The following is a 17,240-nucleotide window of genomic DNA, read 5'->3' as shown; positions in this document are numbered from 1 at the left end:
AAATATCTAGTTCTTAATGCAAGCTGTCCCAAGACCACTAGAAATAACTTTTTCCCCTGTTACTGTGCCCAGTTATTCTTAAATTGAAATTAAATTTCCTGCTTTTAAGCATTTGTGATCCTAAATAAATCCTGACAGCACATTGCAGGGAAGTAGTCTGGGAGGTGAAACACATGACTAAGTGCAGTGTGACTTACTCCATGGAGTTTTTCAGTTCCCTTGAAAATCTGAGTGTCAAGGTGATCTTTTTATTCCTTTTCCAGGGTTCTTGAACATACCCTTCAAAGGACTAAAGGAAGGTAACTGTTGAGGATAATGAATAGGTAATTGTGTAAATCTTGACTGCATTAAATTAAAAGAAAAATTTACGATAGAGTCTCTTAACGGGGAAGTGACTGAGATGCATTTTGGGCATTCATGCAGGTCAGATAAGCATTTAACACGCCATCATGTTTTGCCATCTCTGTATTAAAGTACAATGTTTTATGTGGTATTTTTCACCATTTAAAAACATCAGCAATGTTGTTCTGCAAACAAATTTGGAAAAGCCATTTTCTATCCACTACATCACTACTAACATTCCAAGTGTGTTTTGATAAATTTTCTTTGTAGGTAAGGCTTTACCTTGTGCCCTTAAAATAAACAGGAACTGCGTCATATGACAAGGCTAGTAAAGAAAACTTTTTGGGGGTTGGGTTTTGTTTTGTTTTTTTTCTGTTGCAAGTCACCCTGAACTATAACATTGTTAATTTAGCAACCTGCTTTTACAGCTTCCTGATAAGTTTGTTTGGGCAGAGACAGGGAGTGCTTCCATGAGAGGGATTAGTTTAGTGGAAGTGGGAGCATCAGAGTTTAGGAATGAACTTCAAATGAAACTTCCGGAAAATGTACTAGGTGATCATGTAAAATTGAAAACTGAGGTCCTGGGCCAGAGGTAATTTCAGTTAAATTTTATAATTTTTGCAGTTTCACTTCTGTCTTAAATTTTTCACTTGCAAGTTGCGATGAAGAGGAAGACTTCAGTGAAATTAAGTAGACTCTGAATTAACTGAAAACTTCCCTATGGAAATTTTTCATGGTGGGTCTTTCTCTTTCTAGAGAAATGGGGTAGATATAATAATCAAATATATTTCTATTTTAAATCAGAATCACTTTAATTTTTGATTAAAGAATGTGTTGAGATAGTCTAAATATTTTCGAAACTGCTTTATTTTGTGCTCTGAAAAGTTGTCTTGCATTTCTGTTTTCTGCATATGAATTTACTGAGCCATCAGTTGTGCAGCAACTGTAATAAAACCCCAAATAAAAATCTTTTTATGTCTGCATTGATGTAGATCTAATTTAAATCTAATTTAAATACTCCAATGTTTTAGGTTGGAAGGGATAATTCAACAAGTACTTCACAATAACAGAAATCTGAAACAAGGCATGCATGAAATTTTAATATATGGGTGTGATGTATTAAAAGGACATAGGTGTAGGGTTTTTAAGTGGCTGCATCATAATGGGGCAATGAGATTTTGAAAGTATTGCTTTTGGATGCTTTCATTTAAAAAAAGCATTCCGCTGTTGTTATAAAATAAGTCTGAGAATGTGTTAATACAGCATTACTTCACTCAATATCAAAACTCTTCATCATAAAATTCTTAATTGTTAGAATTTCTCAGTGTCTCCTACACTTAAAGCTGTAGAAGGAGGTAGAGTTAAAAGCAGCAGTAGTATCTGGATGAAAGTGGTTTCTGGTGAAATTAATTGTCTAAGCATTTTCACTGAAGCAAAATGGATCAAAACCAAAGTGCCAAAACCTGATTTGAAGCCTAGAGTAATAGCAGTGGGACAAAATATACATGTAGTGTTTTGCACTTAAGGAAGAGGACACTTCATTCAGCCACAAATTTAAGGTTTGGGGGAGACCGAGGTTCAAAATGATCTTTTGTATTCTTTTGTGACAGACCAGTAGGTTGAGCTGACAGTATGATGTAACTGAGAAAGTCAAAATAGATCTCATGATCTATCTCTATCACTAGAAAGGGAAGTATTAATGGTGTTGTGCAAGGCACCCATGAGACTCTTGTCTGATACACTTTGCACAATTCTGACTGTCCATAGTGAAAAAAAGGTGCAGACTGGAAGAAGTACAGGGGAATTATGCCAGTCTTGTTTCTTTCCCAATCAATATAGGAGAGGAGAAATAGCCCTCTGTAGGGCGGAAAATTGGCCTTTTCATGTTAGAAGAATGAAAACTGAGGCATTGTTTGCTAGATGTATAAAAATTGAGTTAAGAACAGGGAGCAGAAAGAATTGTTTAAGCTAAATTTCATATTAACCAAGATTAAGGAAACACCCAGGTATCTGAAGTATGGATTTTTTTAATGATTTCCTATTGACATTCTGTTGAGTGATTAGGTGGTTTCAGATGGAAGGATGCAAGCACCCCTGAGATGCAAACTCCAGTGGAACCAACAAGATCTCTAGTGATCAGATTCATCATGGGTCTCTGGAAGCGCACAGAGTTGTTACTTTGCTATGCAGCAGAGTATCCGATTTTGTGTATTAAAAGTACCTTGTCTTGTTTGCAGATGTACTGGAACCACATTACAAAATAGCTCTTTAAGTATTGTTCTGAGCCATGACATTTACACTGACAGTAGAGTGCCTTACAATCCTTGTGTATTTTAGCTTTGTTCTTTGAAAATATGCCTGCTTAGTGTGCCTAGATGAAAGTGCAAATGGTTGAAGAAACATCATAGCAGAACTTGAACCTCTGGTTTTGTTGCTCCTGGGGTGCCTGTTCTTAGAAGTGGGGCACAACATACAACTCGAAGTTTCACAGCTCAACTTTATCCACTATGACAGTGTTGATTGGAGACCAGTAACAAGAGGCAAGCATGTAACACTTAAAGTGGAATTCTCCTTTCCCTTTGGAAGGGTGTTCGCTATTTTCTCTTCAGATCTAAATTTAGGACTTGTGTGAAGAAGGGAACTGATTTAGGAAGATCTCTTCATTGTTTTCTAATTGGTCTTAGGGTAATGTTACCAATAGGATAAAACTGTATAGATGTTTCTGCATGACTTCACCTCAACTTTTCCATCAAAATAAGTGGTACAATAAACTGAATTGATTTTTGTTACATGTAACTTGCTCCTGTGGGTATATAACTGTGGTCTTTACTTATGTTGTTAGTATTTTGTCAGTCAGTTACGCTGTCTTCAGGCTCTGTCACCCTATAACAGATAAATAATTTTGAGTCCTGTGGCAGAAATACAGAGGTACAAAGCTTTGATTCATTTGGAAGGGTGCACATTGTAGCTGAAAAATTAAGATTTAGAGAAAGGCGTACTTCAAAAGCTGTACTTACTTTGTTGCATCTGTTATGCTGGCATTTTGGACTTCATAAATACTGGCATTAATTGCCTGTGTGACTGCAGAGAATACAAGTTTCTTCATCCAGCTGTTTCTTGCAAAATACCAGCGAAGATGATTGATGTGATCCAGTAAGTTCAGCCTGTTGTATAAGTTGAGTGGAGTGCAGGATACGTCCTGAAACTTCTTGAATTTGTGCTGAAACTCAGGTACAGAGTAGTATCTTAGACTGCATATCCACGGAATGCACTTTACCTTCATTTAAAAATCAGTTTTAAAATATCCTCTAGTACCCAAAGTACTAAAGTAGTTGAAGAACTAAGGGAGTACAATCTTTCTTCACCAAAATTGAAACTTCTCCAGGGGCATATGCTAGTATTCATTTAAAGTACAGTAGTCTTTGTGTGACATCAATACATTCTTTCCTAACATCTGTAGCTGAAAAGTAAGAATACTGCAAAAAAAAAAAAAAAAAAAAGGAAATAATTCGGCCTTTTTAAAAAGCTTTTAGTTGACTTGCTTTTACACACTCCAGTTTGTGCTGTATGGTGGTTGAAGCTTTTGCATTGAATTCATTCTGTATTTTATTTCAAATGCAACTGCTGCTTGTAATTTGAGGCACAATACGGTTTTTAATTTCTCTCCTTTTGGAACACTTAGGTTTTTTCCTACAATGGAAGCTTTTGCATATACAGCCCTACTCATCTAGGCTATAGGTAAAGGCTTTCAAAAGTACAGAATATCTCCTTTGCTTTCCACAGACCTCCACTGTCTCCAACAGATTTAAGTTTCTGGATTACTTAAATGATTTTTAATAATTTCTTCAATGTCTGGAATATTTGGTCTTCCTATTTGTGTAACTTGGCAGGTGCAGATAAATGCTTATGTTTTGAAGTTTTCTCAAAGATCTCCTCAAAGATTATTTGTTCCAAATGGCAACATATGAACATTTGTAAGAGCAAGAGGAAAAGTAGTGGTCTCCTTTAAGCTGTGCCTTATCATAACTGTATAATACACAATTTATAGGGGAAATGGAACTGGTTTCAAAATTTGGCTCCTTAATACTACCTTTTAGGAAGACTAATGCAAATAGTCAGCTAGAGCAAAAGCTTCATATATTCAGGGCAATGTGTAAAGTTTTCAGAAACTGTGGAAGTAAATTTATTTATTTGTTGGCAACCGGCAGTGGTGATGTTCAGATGTTCAGCAAAGATTTACCGTAGCTATTAAGTTTCTGATGAACAGTATTTAGAAGCTGTAAAACAGCATATTAGCAATTTAGTATAAATTCATAAAGTAATTATTTGGAGGCATAGGTCTGCTTTTTTTCTTTTAATGGTGTGAAAATTCTTATGTTTAGCTTAAAATGACCACTGATAGCATAGCTTTTTGAATGTTGCCTGAGTTGCCCTGGAGAAGTACAGACATCCATCACCGAGCTGATGGTGTTTATGGGTTTAAACTGGGGCCTTTTATATTACAGAATGAGGGAGATTTCTGTCTTTCAGTATAGTATCAACATGAGTTTACATATTTATTTAAAGGTAGTATTTACATGGTGTGAAAGAGTATATAGCAAAGTTCAAGAAGAGTGATAGTAGTGAGCAAAGCTTTCCAGCTGAATGAAGGATGCCAGGAAATAATTGCAGAATCACAGAATCATTGAGGTTGGAAGGGGCTTCTTCAGATCATCTGGCCCAACCTCCCTGCTCAAACAGGATCAACTGGAGCAGGTTGTCCAGCACTGTGTCCATGGGGTTTTGAGTATCTCCAGGGATGGAGACTGCACAACTTCTGTGAGCAAACTGTTTGTCCTGATTTCAGCTGGGATAGAGTTAACTGTCTTCCTAGTAGCTGGTGCAGTGCTGTGTTTTGAGTTCAGTACGTGAAGAATGTTGATAACACTGATGTTTTCAGTTGTTGCTCAGTAGTGTTTAGACTATAGTCAAGGATTTTTCAGCTTCTCATGCCCAGCCAGGGCACCTGACCCAAACTGGCCAACAGTGTATCCCATACCATGGGACGTCTTATCTAGTTTAGGAACTGGGAAGAGGGGCGCAGGGAATCGCCGCTCGGGGACTGGCTGGGTGTTGGTCGGCGGGTGGTGAGCAATTGCCCTGCGCATCATTTGTACATTCCAATCCTTTTATTACTACTCTTGTCATTTTATTAGTGTTATCATTATAATTATTAGTTTCTTCTTTTCTGTTCTATTAAATCGTTCTTATCTCAACCCAGGAGTTTTACTTCTTTTCCTGATTTTCTCCCCCATCCCACTGGATGGGGGGGGAGTGAGTGAGCGGCTGCGTGGTGCTTAGTTGCTGTCTGGGGTTAAACCACGACACTGTTCTAGTGAGATGAGAGACAGATGACATAAATGGAATCAAGAGAAATTCAGGCTGTAGGTAAGGAAAACCTTTTTCATCATTAGGAGGTAGTGGAAGTGGTTGCCAAGAGAAGTTATGTAGTTTCCATCCTGGGAGGTTTTCAAGACTTTAGTGGGTAAAGCCCTGAGTGATGTGGTGTGCTTACACAGCTGTCCCTTCTTAGAGGATGAGGTTGGATTAGAGACCTCGTGGGCACCCTTGCCACTGAAGTTAAGCTTTCATAACTTGATCCTATTATTTTCCTGAATGTACCCCTGGGAGGAAAATGTTTACCTTTTTGTAATCATTTATTTTAACCGATTACTCTCAAACAGTTGTACATGCTGTAATTCAGTAAGAAATGCTACTTTTCTAGTGGAGCATGAAAACTATTTAAGCAGAAGTATGGTAAAGTGAATTACCTTTTTAAATAATTACATCTCGTGAACCTTTCAGAAGGCACCTTAAGGCCTTCTGCCTCTTCCAGTGTGGCACAAATACCATAATGAAGAAGCAAATTCATTAGGTGGCTCAGACTACAACAGAGGAATCACCATGCAGGTTTCTGCTGTCCTACCATTTGTTTGCTGCAGAGAACTTTGAACTGTGAGTTTAGATCTGTACATTTAAACCATTATCTGAGAGGCTTCTCTCTGTCAGAGAAGACATATTCAGCATACTTGTGTGTATACATGTGTATGCTTCCTCAGTTAATCATCATTTCTGACTGAAGCTTGCATCAGTCTTTCTGTAATTAAAAATGTCAGAAAACTTGGTAATATTTAACACCTGTAGAGGCTTCAAAGCATCAAGCTTAGTTAGTGAGCGTCCGGTTAAGTTAATTGCCTTCGTACTTTACAATTGAGATCTTTTTCTTTACAGTCTTTTAAGAGATGCCTAACACTGTATCCTTAGTACTGGATTTTAGTACATCTCTTACCAATATCTTACTGTTGGTCATGAGACATATATTCAAATAAGACAACCTTTTAATTCAGCTGGTTTTGGAGATGTGATGCTTTGTTCCCTTTTTATCTTTGCTGAAATAATTTTAAAATAGTGCTTTTCTTTCCAAAAGATGCAGCTGTGAGGTCCATCTGTTCATCAGAAAATTTGTGCTTCATCTTTATTTAGACAAACTTCACAGCCTGAAAGAAGTTATGGCTACAGGGTTTGGGATGGGGAAGGGTTGTTCACTCTTCCCCATAGCTTTTGTGACCTTAAGAGCCATGAAAAATGGGCATGTAAGATGTAGTTGAGCTAGGTTTGATAAGGGTAGGGACTGCTCGAGCTTCTATTTATAGTTATGCTAAAATAGCTCAATCTTGGCTTGCCAGGAGACTTGCAGAAAATGAAGTAAAAAAAATTAGTAAACATTTCTAAGCATTTATGTTACTTCTTTTCAACATGCAAAAAATTCAGTGAGTAGAATTTAAATATCCACAGGGGCATTCATTGTTATCAATTAGACTTTTCCTCCTTCCTTTACTAATTCACTGCCATATATGCTATTCATTTCTCTGATTCTGCAGTCAGTAAAGTGTGCATGCTGCAGACAACAGCTTCCTTCATTAAGCAGTCTTACTGTCTTCCTAGGGGAGATACACTATATTTACTGAATGAGGGAACCTGTTTAGAAAATGTGCCTACATGATGTTACAGTGGACTGCTGCCCAAAAATAAGTACTTGAGTTAAGGTGGCTATCAATAGAGCTATAACTGCATTGGCCCAACACTCCCTGCTTGGCAATTATTTGTCAAATAGCCTGGATAAAACCCCACACCGAGGTAGATGTGAAGTCTGTGGATGCTTGAGAGCCCAAGTATCATTATACCCTACTACAATAAGCAGTGTAGGCATACCTTGTATGGGATTATGTAACTAATTTGTAGCCTGGCATAGAGGAGCAGAGGGGCTAAATTGCAATTGTACATCACTTTTATAGCACTTATCTGGAGGTATTTCTAAATGTGATCTGTGCTCAGTGAATACAGTTGCTGGCTGTGAAAATGCAAACATAATGTTGTATGTGCTCACTGCATAATGCTTTCCCAGAGACTTCTATCTTAAAACCTGGTTTCTGAAATTTACTCTAACAGTAGTATCAGAGGGCTTTGTTAGTGTTTCATATATTCTTGGTCAATAGTCTGTTAGTGAATGAACTTGTTTGTACTAGCTCAAAATGTTAACTTGTTCATAGGTACTCCTTTTCTCAGACCTAGGCTGCCAGAAATATTAAAATTTGTAACTGAGGAGAGAAGTGGCCAATACAAAATAACTTTTTTTTTTTTCCACTTCATGTTAAAGCATAAATCCATTTTTTTGAAAACACAAATGCACAGTTGTCATTGGTTAAGGGCTGTATGAGTTACAAATGAATTTTCTTTTGTCTATGCTTATTGGGTGTCTTGCAAAACTTTTCTTTTGGATATATCCCTCTTGAAAAGGTTTTAAATCACACAAGAAATTGTTTCCAAATTTTATGTATGTGGCAAGATTTCAATCTAACTCTCTAGACTTTGTGTGAAGCACCAGCCTCACCAATAGTCCTTGAGGTGTTTATTATACCTTCCTATCTAGATGAGTAGGTCATGTGGAAATAAATATGCATATGTTTATTTAAATATATTATACATAATTTTATTTTCATTCCTGGTAGTTTGTAAGCTTGGAGACTTATAAACTGAAATGGAGCTAAAAAATCTGTGCAAGGTATTCACTCTGGAAAGCTTTAATTTTCCCCAGTGAGTGACACATTTGTCTTCTGTCTGCAAATCTGGAAAATTTATTTAAATGTATGCTTCCTCTTTCCTTTACATAGAATTAATGTAGATAAGAATTAGGCACTGAAAGAAAGAGTAAAATCAAATTTGATAGAAGAGTCACAGTTGAGAGCTTGGTGAAAACCTGTCTTTTTCTTACAAGTACAAGAAGAGAAGAGTTATCATAGTATCTTTTACTTCTATTTGATCTGAATTTACTAATGTAAGTATGTAGAGTACAGTATGTAGATTAAACCTTCAAAGCATCTTTTGGTTGTCTGAAGAGCTATATGTGAATTAGGAGTTAATTCTGGTTAGTAAATTTTGCATTAGTAAGTGGGATTTCTGTATTCTTATGCCTCAGGATGCACGCTGTTTGCCCCAGACATCAATTAGCATGCCTTTCCTTCCCCCCTCCCTTTGCCTTTCTGAAATGGGGTTCAAATGACAAACTAGTTTCTCTGAGTATGGGGTCATATGCATAGTGGGCTTAAATCATTCAATGCATGTACACAGCAGACCAGTATGCTCCTGTTGAGTCTTGCTTGAGGCTTTAAACTTCTATGGTTATGAAGATGTTCTTTGAAAATTGACTGTGAAATTAATTCTATGTGTGTATATGTTCCCTGTCACCAAAGCCGGGGGCTGGAGTGGAGGGTGGCCCATTGTTATCTCATTTTCTCTTAGGAGTCCCAGCTCAGACTCAGTTCTGTTGTCACTTTTTCCTAAAAATACCTTTATTTCAACACCTTGCCTCAACTGAGACCCTGTTTCTGCTGCTCAGTTCCTCCTGTTTTGTCTGGAGGCTGTTGTCAATGTGTTTCTTGTAATGTGTGTGTTCCTAGATGGTTTTGTTAACCATTGTAGCCAACCATGCCTATCTCATGCTGTCCTCACAAAAGCAAATCCTTTTGTGTTGTGATAAGAATTTAAAATTTTACCCAGATGGGTCTCTGAAAATAGAAAAAGGCTTGTCTTCAGAGAGAGAAGGAGGTGCATGGTAGAGCTCTCAAAGACAGTTTCTCCTTACCAGTTTCCTCCAAAAGATGGGATGAGAGAGGCGAGAGAGACCCAATTAATTTTCCACTGAAGGAAAAGCACCAATTTGCTTTTAATTGGACAACAAAGTATTCAACAATAAGGAGCCAGGTTTATGCAGTTTGTTCACTGTAGTCTTTAGTTCTTGTATGCCTCACTTAAATGTAAGTTCTACAGGTCTTCCCCCTTGCCTTCCCCCCAGTGAGTAACCTCTGTCAACATTTCAAGGCAGATTTGCCAGAGAAGAGATGGGAGGCTCAAAAGGCAATTTTTGATAGGGTATTTAGATTTGGTAGTCTCTAAACTCCTTAGTTCCATCTATTTCTTGCTTGATAGGACCTGGTCTTTTAAGTAAAACTTTCCTACATGAGTACTTGCATCTTCAGCTTTCATTCCTGCTGCTCAAAGATAAGATACTTTTCTAAAAGAGCTAAGGTGGCTTTGCCCCAGGAAAGAAAAAAGTGAAATTGTTTTAAAGACTGCTACTTGAAATTCCATGTATATCTACATTATTCTGAAAGGTCATTATAATTAAGCCTGGAAACAACGTATCTCCTGCTGTTTGTATTTTAATAAGATTTTTTTCCTCTAGAAATGAATAAACAAAAGCCTGTTGAATAGATACATAAAAAGAGGGTCTATAATCCATTCACCAAACTGTCTCCCACCACCACCACCAATTTGTCTTTGGATAAATCAAATTGTTCGAAAGTACACGTATGAATATCTAAGGCATATGTAGGTCAATATGTATGTTGCTTAGACTTTCAAAGCTATTTTCACATGTGAGTAATATTAGCATATCACATTAAATGGGAACTACGTTTGAAGCTGGCCCATGACTTGCATAATAAATGTAGAATACTGGAATTAAAGTGCTTAGTCTAGCCCGTTACCAAAAGTACCCATGTATTGTCTATTCTTTTTAAATAAACCAGCTGACATAATTCCTGTTGGAAGATGCTTTTGATGACCTTTTGAAAAATAACATTTGGTCATGTTCTGAATTTTTTTGCCAGGTAAATGTAAAGCAGTGAAACATTGTGAAGCATATAAACATTGCTCTAGTTTCTAGTTATCATGTACTAGGTAACAGGTGCAAACACTTTGTTGAAGCTTCTTAAAGCTTTCTCTCATGCTAAAAATTTTTTACTTAACCTTGTAGCTGGTTAAAATAAAGGGGTACTTCACAGTATTATTTTTTTTATTCAACTACTTAGAAAGATCTTCCCTTTTAAACTACTAGCTACACTGAGGCAATATAGAGACCCACACTGTGTTCAAACATAAACAATCAAGGGTGAGTAACGGTGCCTTATTCCAACTTACTGGGGATTTGTTTTTCTGCCTGCCTTTTTGTTTTTCTTTCTAATATTAAGGCAGCATTATTTAATGCTAAGAAGACTGTTACCATGATGGCTGTGCCATGAGAGGAGGCAACCATCAGATGGACAGCAATAGGGAGCTATTTCTGAAAACAGCTTGTTTTGGTTTTGATCACCTGGGATGCAAGTCTGCCTTTGTGAATTATTTGAACTCTGCATGTTTATAAAGGTGTTTGCTGCTTTCCAAGAATGCTAAAATATACTTAAGCAGTTTTGATGCTAAAATTTGTGAAACCTTTATTAAATAAAATATTAATCTGAAAATACCCTGTCTAGCTGCACAAAGATTGAAAGTCATTCTTGTGAAGCTTAATGTTGCTCTCAACAGTTTCCCCTTGATGATGAAGTTTTAATGTAGGGATTTTATTTTTTAATTTGATCATTCTAAGATAGAATTCTGAAGGTTACAGAAGAAACAGCTTATTAACATGGACAGATATAAAGAATGTCTTTATCATGCACACCTCTGTCAGCATCAAGTGCTGGAATTGCAAGTGGTAGTTGAGATGCATGCTTTAACCTGAAGGAAGATTTATATTTTTACCCAGATTATTTATAAGAACAAAAGCGCTAACCTGAAGTCCCTTAAAAACAATTTACATAACTGTTAAAAATGTAAAGAAAGCTTATTATTATAACGCTTGCAGTATTTATGCAGCATCTAGTACCCTACATAAATTGGCTAGAAACGTCTGTCTACTTCTGCAAATACTATAGCTTGCATGACTGCATTAAGAGTCACGAATCTGTAACTGGAATTGAGAAAACGTGAACTAGTCAAGATATAGGACATAACTAGTCTGACAAAGACGTGGACTGCTTACAGGTTGATTTGGTGACTTCTCTAACAGCACTTAGTCTATTATAAAGTAGAAATAATATTGCTTCAAAATCTGAAGGCATAAAGTAAGTGTCATTTTCCCTCCTACTCATGGTTTCACAGAAGATTCACTTTTTGAAAGCGAGAAGTATGGTTAAAACATATTTTTTAAAAATGCAGTCTTTTGACATCCACTGCTGTAGTTAAAAGGTGGCATACAAGATGATTTGATTGTTGAAAAGTCAGTTCTACTTGACAGAAAGACTGGCCAGAAAATTTTTTCTTGGGATGGAATTTTCTAGGAAGAATTGCAGTTAGAAAGTAGGTGTTGAGAAATGCTGTTTGTTTTGTTACTGTGCAGTGTTTCATAATAGCTTTCATTATAAAGCAATGAGCAAAGTTAAGGGTAAATTCCTGTGTGGGAGAAGGGGCATATAGGCTTTCTAATTCTCTTGATATATGCTGCTATGCAACATGCGGAGCATTGGAGTACACAGTGCTTGTTCTAATGCTTTTTAGCTTGCTGCAGATCTCGGCAGAAGATTTTTTTTCAGTATACCTGTGTATGTGTCTGTTTGAGCATGTGCATATAACTTGCCAGGAGTTTAAAAGAATACAGTTAAAACCAAGAACAGTATAGGTTATTCACTACTAAGATAATACTGCAGGCTAAGAGTATTTAGTCATGTGTTGGAAAACAGGGAAAGAATGACCATTTACCTTGCAAAGGACATCATAACTGTCTCCAGTGATGCCCCCTTTTGTGCTCAGCCCAAGCTGGCACATGTTCTTTGCAAGCTCAGGGCTAGCTGATGTAATCCCAGCTAAGGGCTCCTGCACATGCGCCCAAATGCACAAGAACTCTGTACTATGTGAACATGTGTGAGGACTGAAAGCTTCATCTGAAAGAGAGATTAAATGAAGAGAGTCATGAATGAGTTGCTTTTATGTATTTGGAAGATTATGCATACCTTATACATAGTTTATACTTTTTTTTTTTTCATCTTTAAGTAGTAGCAAATCTTGAAAGGAATGTGCAGGGCCTGGATTTAAGTTGATTGTGGTGATAAGGATTTGGATAGACCTTTTATTTCCATCTTTCAAACAAACAAAACAAAGTTCTTTTTCCATTCTGTCCACTTGCTCTCAGTAGATGTAGTTGGCTGCTTAACATCTCTAAAGTTAATATTGTGTTTCCCAGAGCTTTTGCAAGTCTATTTTGGTCAGTACTTACTTTTTGTTTTTGTTTTGTCAGCAGCCATGCAGCAGGTCCTGGATAACCTGACTGATTTGCCAACATCGACAGGCGCTGAAGAAATAGACCTGATTTTTCTTAAAGGAATTATGGAAAACCCTATTGTAAGATCACTTGCTAAGGTATTTAAACTAGCTGCTCTGAGTAGAATCTGGAAATACTTTAACTCTTAAATTACTGTGTGAACATTGAGTATTGATTGAGGTATTAACAATGGCTTTTATGTATGGTACATCTTTAAAAGACTTCAAGGAGTTCTTGAAGGTGAAGATTTGGTATAATGTAATTTCTGTGCACGCTGATTTATTGTTATATGGAAGATTCTAGAGGAAGAAGAAAAATTCAGAGACTCCAGAAATAATGTGGTAACATTATTTATGAAGAAAATGTCAAAATACTTGAAATTAGAAGCAGTTGGTTTTAATATAGTCTTGTGACTACTGTTGTGTGCAAAACCCATATGCCTTGTGACTTTTAGCATTTTTGCCAAAGATGAAAAGTGAGAGCAATAACCTTCTTTCTCCCATGGTGTAAACAAGTTTTCTTTTTGTCTTTGGCTCAAAATGACTTTCTGATCAGCCCAGTGAAATATTCTCTCCCTGCCCTTTCCTGCATTCAGAGTAATGCTGGGACCTTTGATTTGTCAGCTCTCTGAGACATGGGCTAGCCTTAGGTTTGGTCTTGCATTATGAAAATTTATAGATGGTAGCAATCAATTATAAATATGTAAGGTGATATTTACAAAAAATCTTTGGACTCTGTAATTAAAATGTAGGTGATCTTACCAGTAGGAGATGCAGTCAATATTACACAGCGCTTACATTCTTTCTTAATCTTACTTCATAAAAATAAGCTCCTTTCGTGAAGAAAAACAGTTAACTTAAATGTACCTGTCTCTTTAATATGAATAGACATACGAAAGCAATGCCCTCTGGGCAGGCATGAAATACTCTGTAAAGCTAAAGGATTGTTGTGCAGGGATTTTGCTCAGTATAAAAATTGGAAAGGAAAACTTCTCATAAGAATTTATATAAGAATTTACTTCTGTTTAGCTGTTCAGAAAAATTGGTTGTAAGTGGAAGACACTGCATAGTAATGAACTTAGAAATAACAAGTGTCTCATCTGCTAGTGAGATGACTGCAGAGGGAAAGATTTGTGTACTAAATTTACTAGAGTAAGTATAAGCATTTTCTTAGAGTTGTTTCCAACTTCAGTATGTGCCGCCTAGGTCATCTTTAATTTAATATTTATCATGAAGAAAATGTTCATTGCAAAGCATTTTTTTTCTTATCAAGAATTTGTGTTTTAATGGCCAATTACAATTATGTGGAATTTAATGACTAGCAAATGTAAAAAAATGCTTGTAATGGAAACAGATTCTTAACTATAAACTTGCTTTATCTAGAATGCTGAAAGGTTTTAATTGTGGTCATATGGCATGACCACATTCATATTTTGTTTTGTAATTATTTCAGAATTAAACCCCAAAACTCAGTCCTAACCAGCAGAGCTAAATAAGGACAAGATCAGAATGACAACACATTTTGTGACAGATATATAGTTCATATATATCCATTTGTCTCTAAAAATATGTAAAACTTGTTTTTCCTATTAGAAGAGCTAGTTTTAACAGAATACGCAATTGTCAGGACCCTGAGATGGTCAGATTATTTAAGCAGATTCATTTCAGACCAGGCCAGAAACATAAAAGTTTTTAATTTTCCTTTATTGGTCAGTTATTAAAGACTAATCATTATGTAAAGTATCCCAAAAAGGGTAAAAAGAAACTTAGGGAAATGTACCATGAGCCGTACAAGCTTATTTTTCTTTTCAGTCCTTAAAAAAACCAAAGGCAAGCAATAAGCATAGTAGTTAGTTTATAATATTTTGCAATGTAAAGTTTGGCTAATCTTTTAACATTGCGTTAATTTCATATTTTTTTTTTTCTGTCTAGAATAAAGGCATCAAGGTAGGAATTACAGATCTTTTTTGGAATAGGGTTCTTTTACTGTACCCTTCCATTCTTCAGTGAGTGGTAGGGCAAAGATGAAGTAACTGTAATTACTGTAAAATATATTTTCCTGTCATTTACTGACATTTATAGAATCATAGAATAGTTTAGGTTGGAAGGGACCTCCAAAGATCATCTAGTCCAACCCCCCTGCAATGAGCAAGGACATCTTCAACTAGAACAGGTTGTTCAGAGCCCCATCCAACTTGGCCTTGAATGTTTCCAGGAATGAGGCATCTACCACCTCTCTGGGCAACCTGTTCCAGTGTTTCACCACCCTCACCATAAAAAAATTTCTTCCTTATATCTAGTCTAAATCTACCCTCTTTTAGTTTAAAACCATTACCCCTTGTCCTATCACAAAAGGCCCTACTAAAAAGTTTGTCCCCATCTTTCTTACAAGCCCCCTTTAAGTATTGAAAAGCTGCAATAAGGTCTCCCTGGGTTCTTCTCTTCTCCAGGCTGAACAGCCCCAACTTTCTCAGCCTTTCCTCTGATCCATCCCTCTGATCATTTTTGTGGCCCTCCTCTGGACCCACTCCCAACAGGTCCATGTCTTTCCTGTGCTAAGGTTTATGTTCAATCCTAACTAGCCCTTGGAATTATTATGCTTTTTTGAAAACAGTTGTTGAAATTGGAACATGTATGATTACTCAGTTTTGCTACTGAGCTGTCTTACCAAAAATTTCTTCTCCTGGATTAACTGTTCTTTTGAACCTCAAAACTTTATCTGCTTTTCTGCAGTCACACTATTGCTTTTACTATTGTAGTATAGCCTACAGCATACTAGGTGAATGCCTAAGCCTGACCAAGGAAACATCGTAGGAGTGATCTATAAACACTTGAGTACAGTATTTAGGATGTCAGATTGTTGGAGGCAAAAGCCTTACTATTTGAACACTTGGCAAGTATAATAAATATTGAATGAATTAAAAGACTCAATTCAGTATCACTATTTCTGAAATGATGAACTGAACTGAAAAAAAAATAATTGCAATATCTAAGTTATGTAATACTTTTTTTTTCTTTTTTTTTTTAATTATTCATACCACTCCGTATTCTAGTACTCTCCAACGCACTACAGGATCAGAGGTTGTTCACTGATAAACTTTCTGTTCCCCAGTCTATACATGGTCTTGATTTTGGGGTGAAGGATGAGGATATTTGTATTTAGATTATACTCTGTGTTAGTGGTAGTATTTTAAATAAAATGAGTGAGAAAGAAAGTAACCCTTATTCTCTAATCTTATAAAGGTTTTGCAGTTGGAGTATGTTTAAAAGTCAATAGACTTGTGGTTTTACTTACTGTAAAAGTAGTAAACTTTAAAAGAAGGATATTGTTTACTGTATGTATTATGTACAAAATAGCATTCCCTTATCAAGGAGAATGTGTGTAGGTGCCCAGCTTCCTATGACTTTGTAATCATGGTCATTTGGATTGTGCGTGTTGGTGTTGGGAAATGTTTGAAATGCCTTTCTCTATGTTGTTAGCCTTTCCAGTGTTTGATCATCAGTCCTGCAGAAATACCATTTTATAGATATGAAGCAGAATTTAATACTCAGGTGATTTCAGGAAACAAAGTATTCTGGTTTTAGCAAAATTGTAATTTAACATCTGTTTTAAAGCACTCATAAGAAAGTAGATGTGTGTACATACCTTCAAGTTATATATATGGGAAGTATAGATAGATGACTCCCAGATAGATCTGTTCTTGTGGTTTTACATGCCAAAGCAATTGTTCTTTTTTGAACTTCTTGTTGCTACGGTGTTGTAAATAACTCTTAATTGAGTGAATTGAGAATTTTAGTTATTTTGGGCCTCCTCTTATTCCCTAATTTTATGATACAGCACTACTGTAATAAATAAGTGAAGCATTCAGATTTGTGCGATGTTACTCTTGCTGCTCAAAGCTCCTACCTTTCAATGAATTTAAGTGTCTGCAGTGGTTAGGAAAGGATTATGTCTGCAGCAATAGCTCTAGAAAGAGATTAAAAGTTATCACAGAATCACAGAATGGTTGAGGTTGGAAGGGACATCTGGAGGGCATCTGGTCCAATCCCCTGCTCAAGCAGGGTCACCTGGAGATGGTTGCCCAGGACCGTGTCCGGATGGCTTTTTAATATCTCCAAGGAGGGAGGCCCCAATCTCTCTGGGCAAACTGTGCCAGTGCTCAGTCACCCTCACAGTGGAAAAAGTGTTTCGTTATGTTTAGACAGAGCCTCCTGTGTTTCAGTTT

The 17,240-nt window shown here is 36.5% G+C and overlaps 1 protein-coding gene across 2 annotated transcripts in view; it reads left to right on the top strand.

The window, feature by feature from the left end:
* Positions 1-17,240, top strand: part of PALS2 (protein associated with LIN7 2, MAGUK p55 family member) — a 61,971-nt gene that overhangs the window by 19,728 nt on the left and 25,003 nt on the right. Inside the window, exon 2 of one of the 2 annotated variants that reach the window (XM_069773162.1) lies at positions 12,995-13,113. In XM_069773162.1, the coding sequence (XP_069629263.1) occupies positions 12,997-13,113 (117 nt within the window). In that variant the 5' untranslated portion in view covers positions 12,995-12,996. Of the gene's footprint in view, positions 1-12,991; positions 13,114-17,240 lie in introns of both variants that reach the window. The other variant, XM_069773155.1, reaches the window with a different exon arrangement.

The sequence above is a fragment of the Haliaeetus albicilla genome, chromosome 2 (assembly GCF_947461875.1).
Source record: "Haliaeetus albicilla chromosome 2, bHalAlb1.1, whole genome shotgun sequence".
Taxonomy (NCBI): domain Eukaryota; kingdom Metazoa; phylum Chordata; class Aves; order Accipitriformes; family Accipitridae; genus Haliaeetus; species Haliaeetus albicilla.
This window is presented reverse-complemented; position numbering and strand designations above follow the sequence as displayed.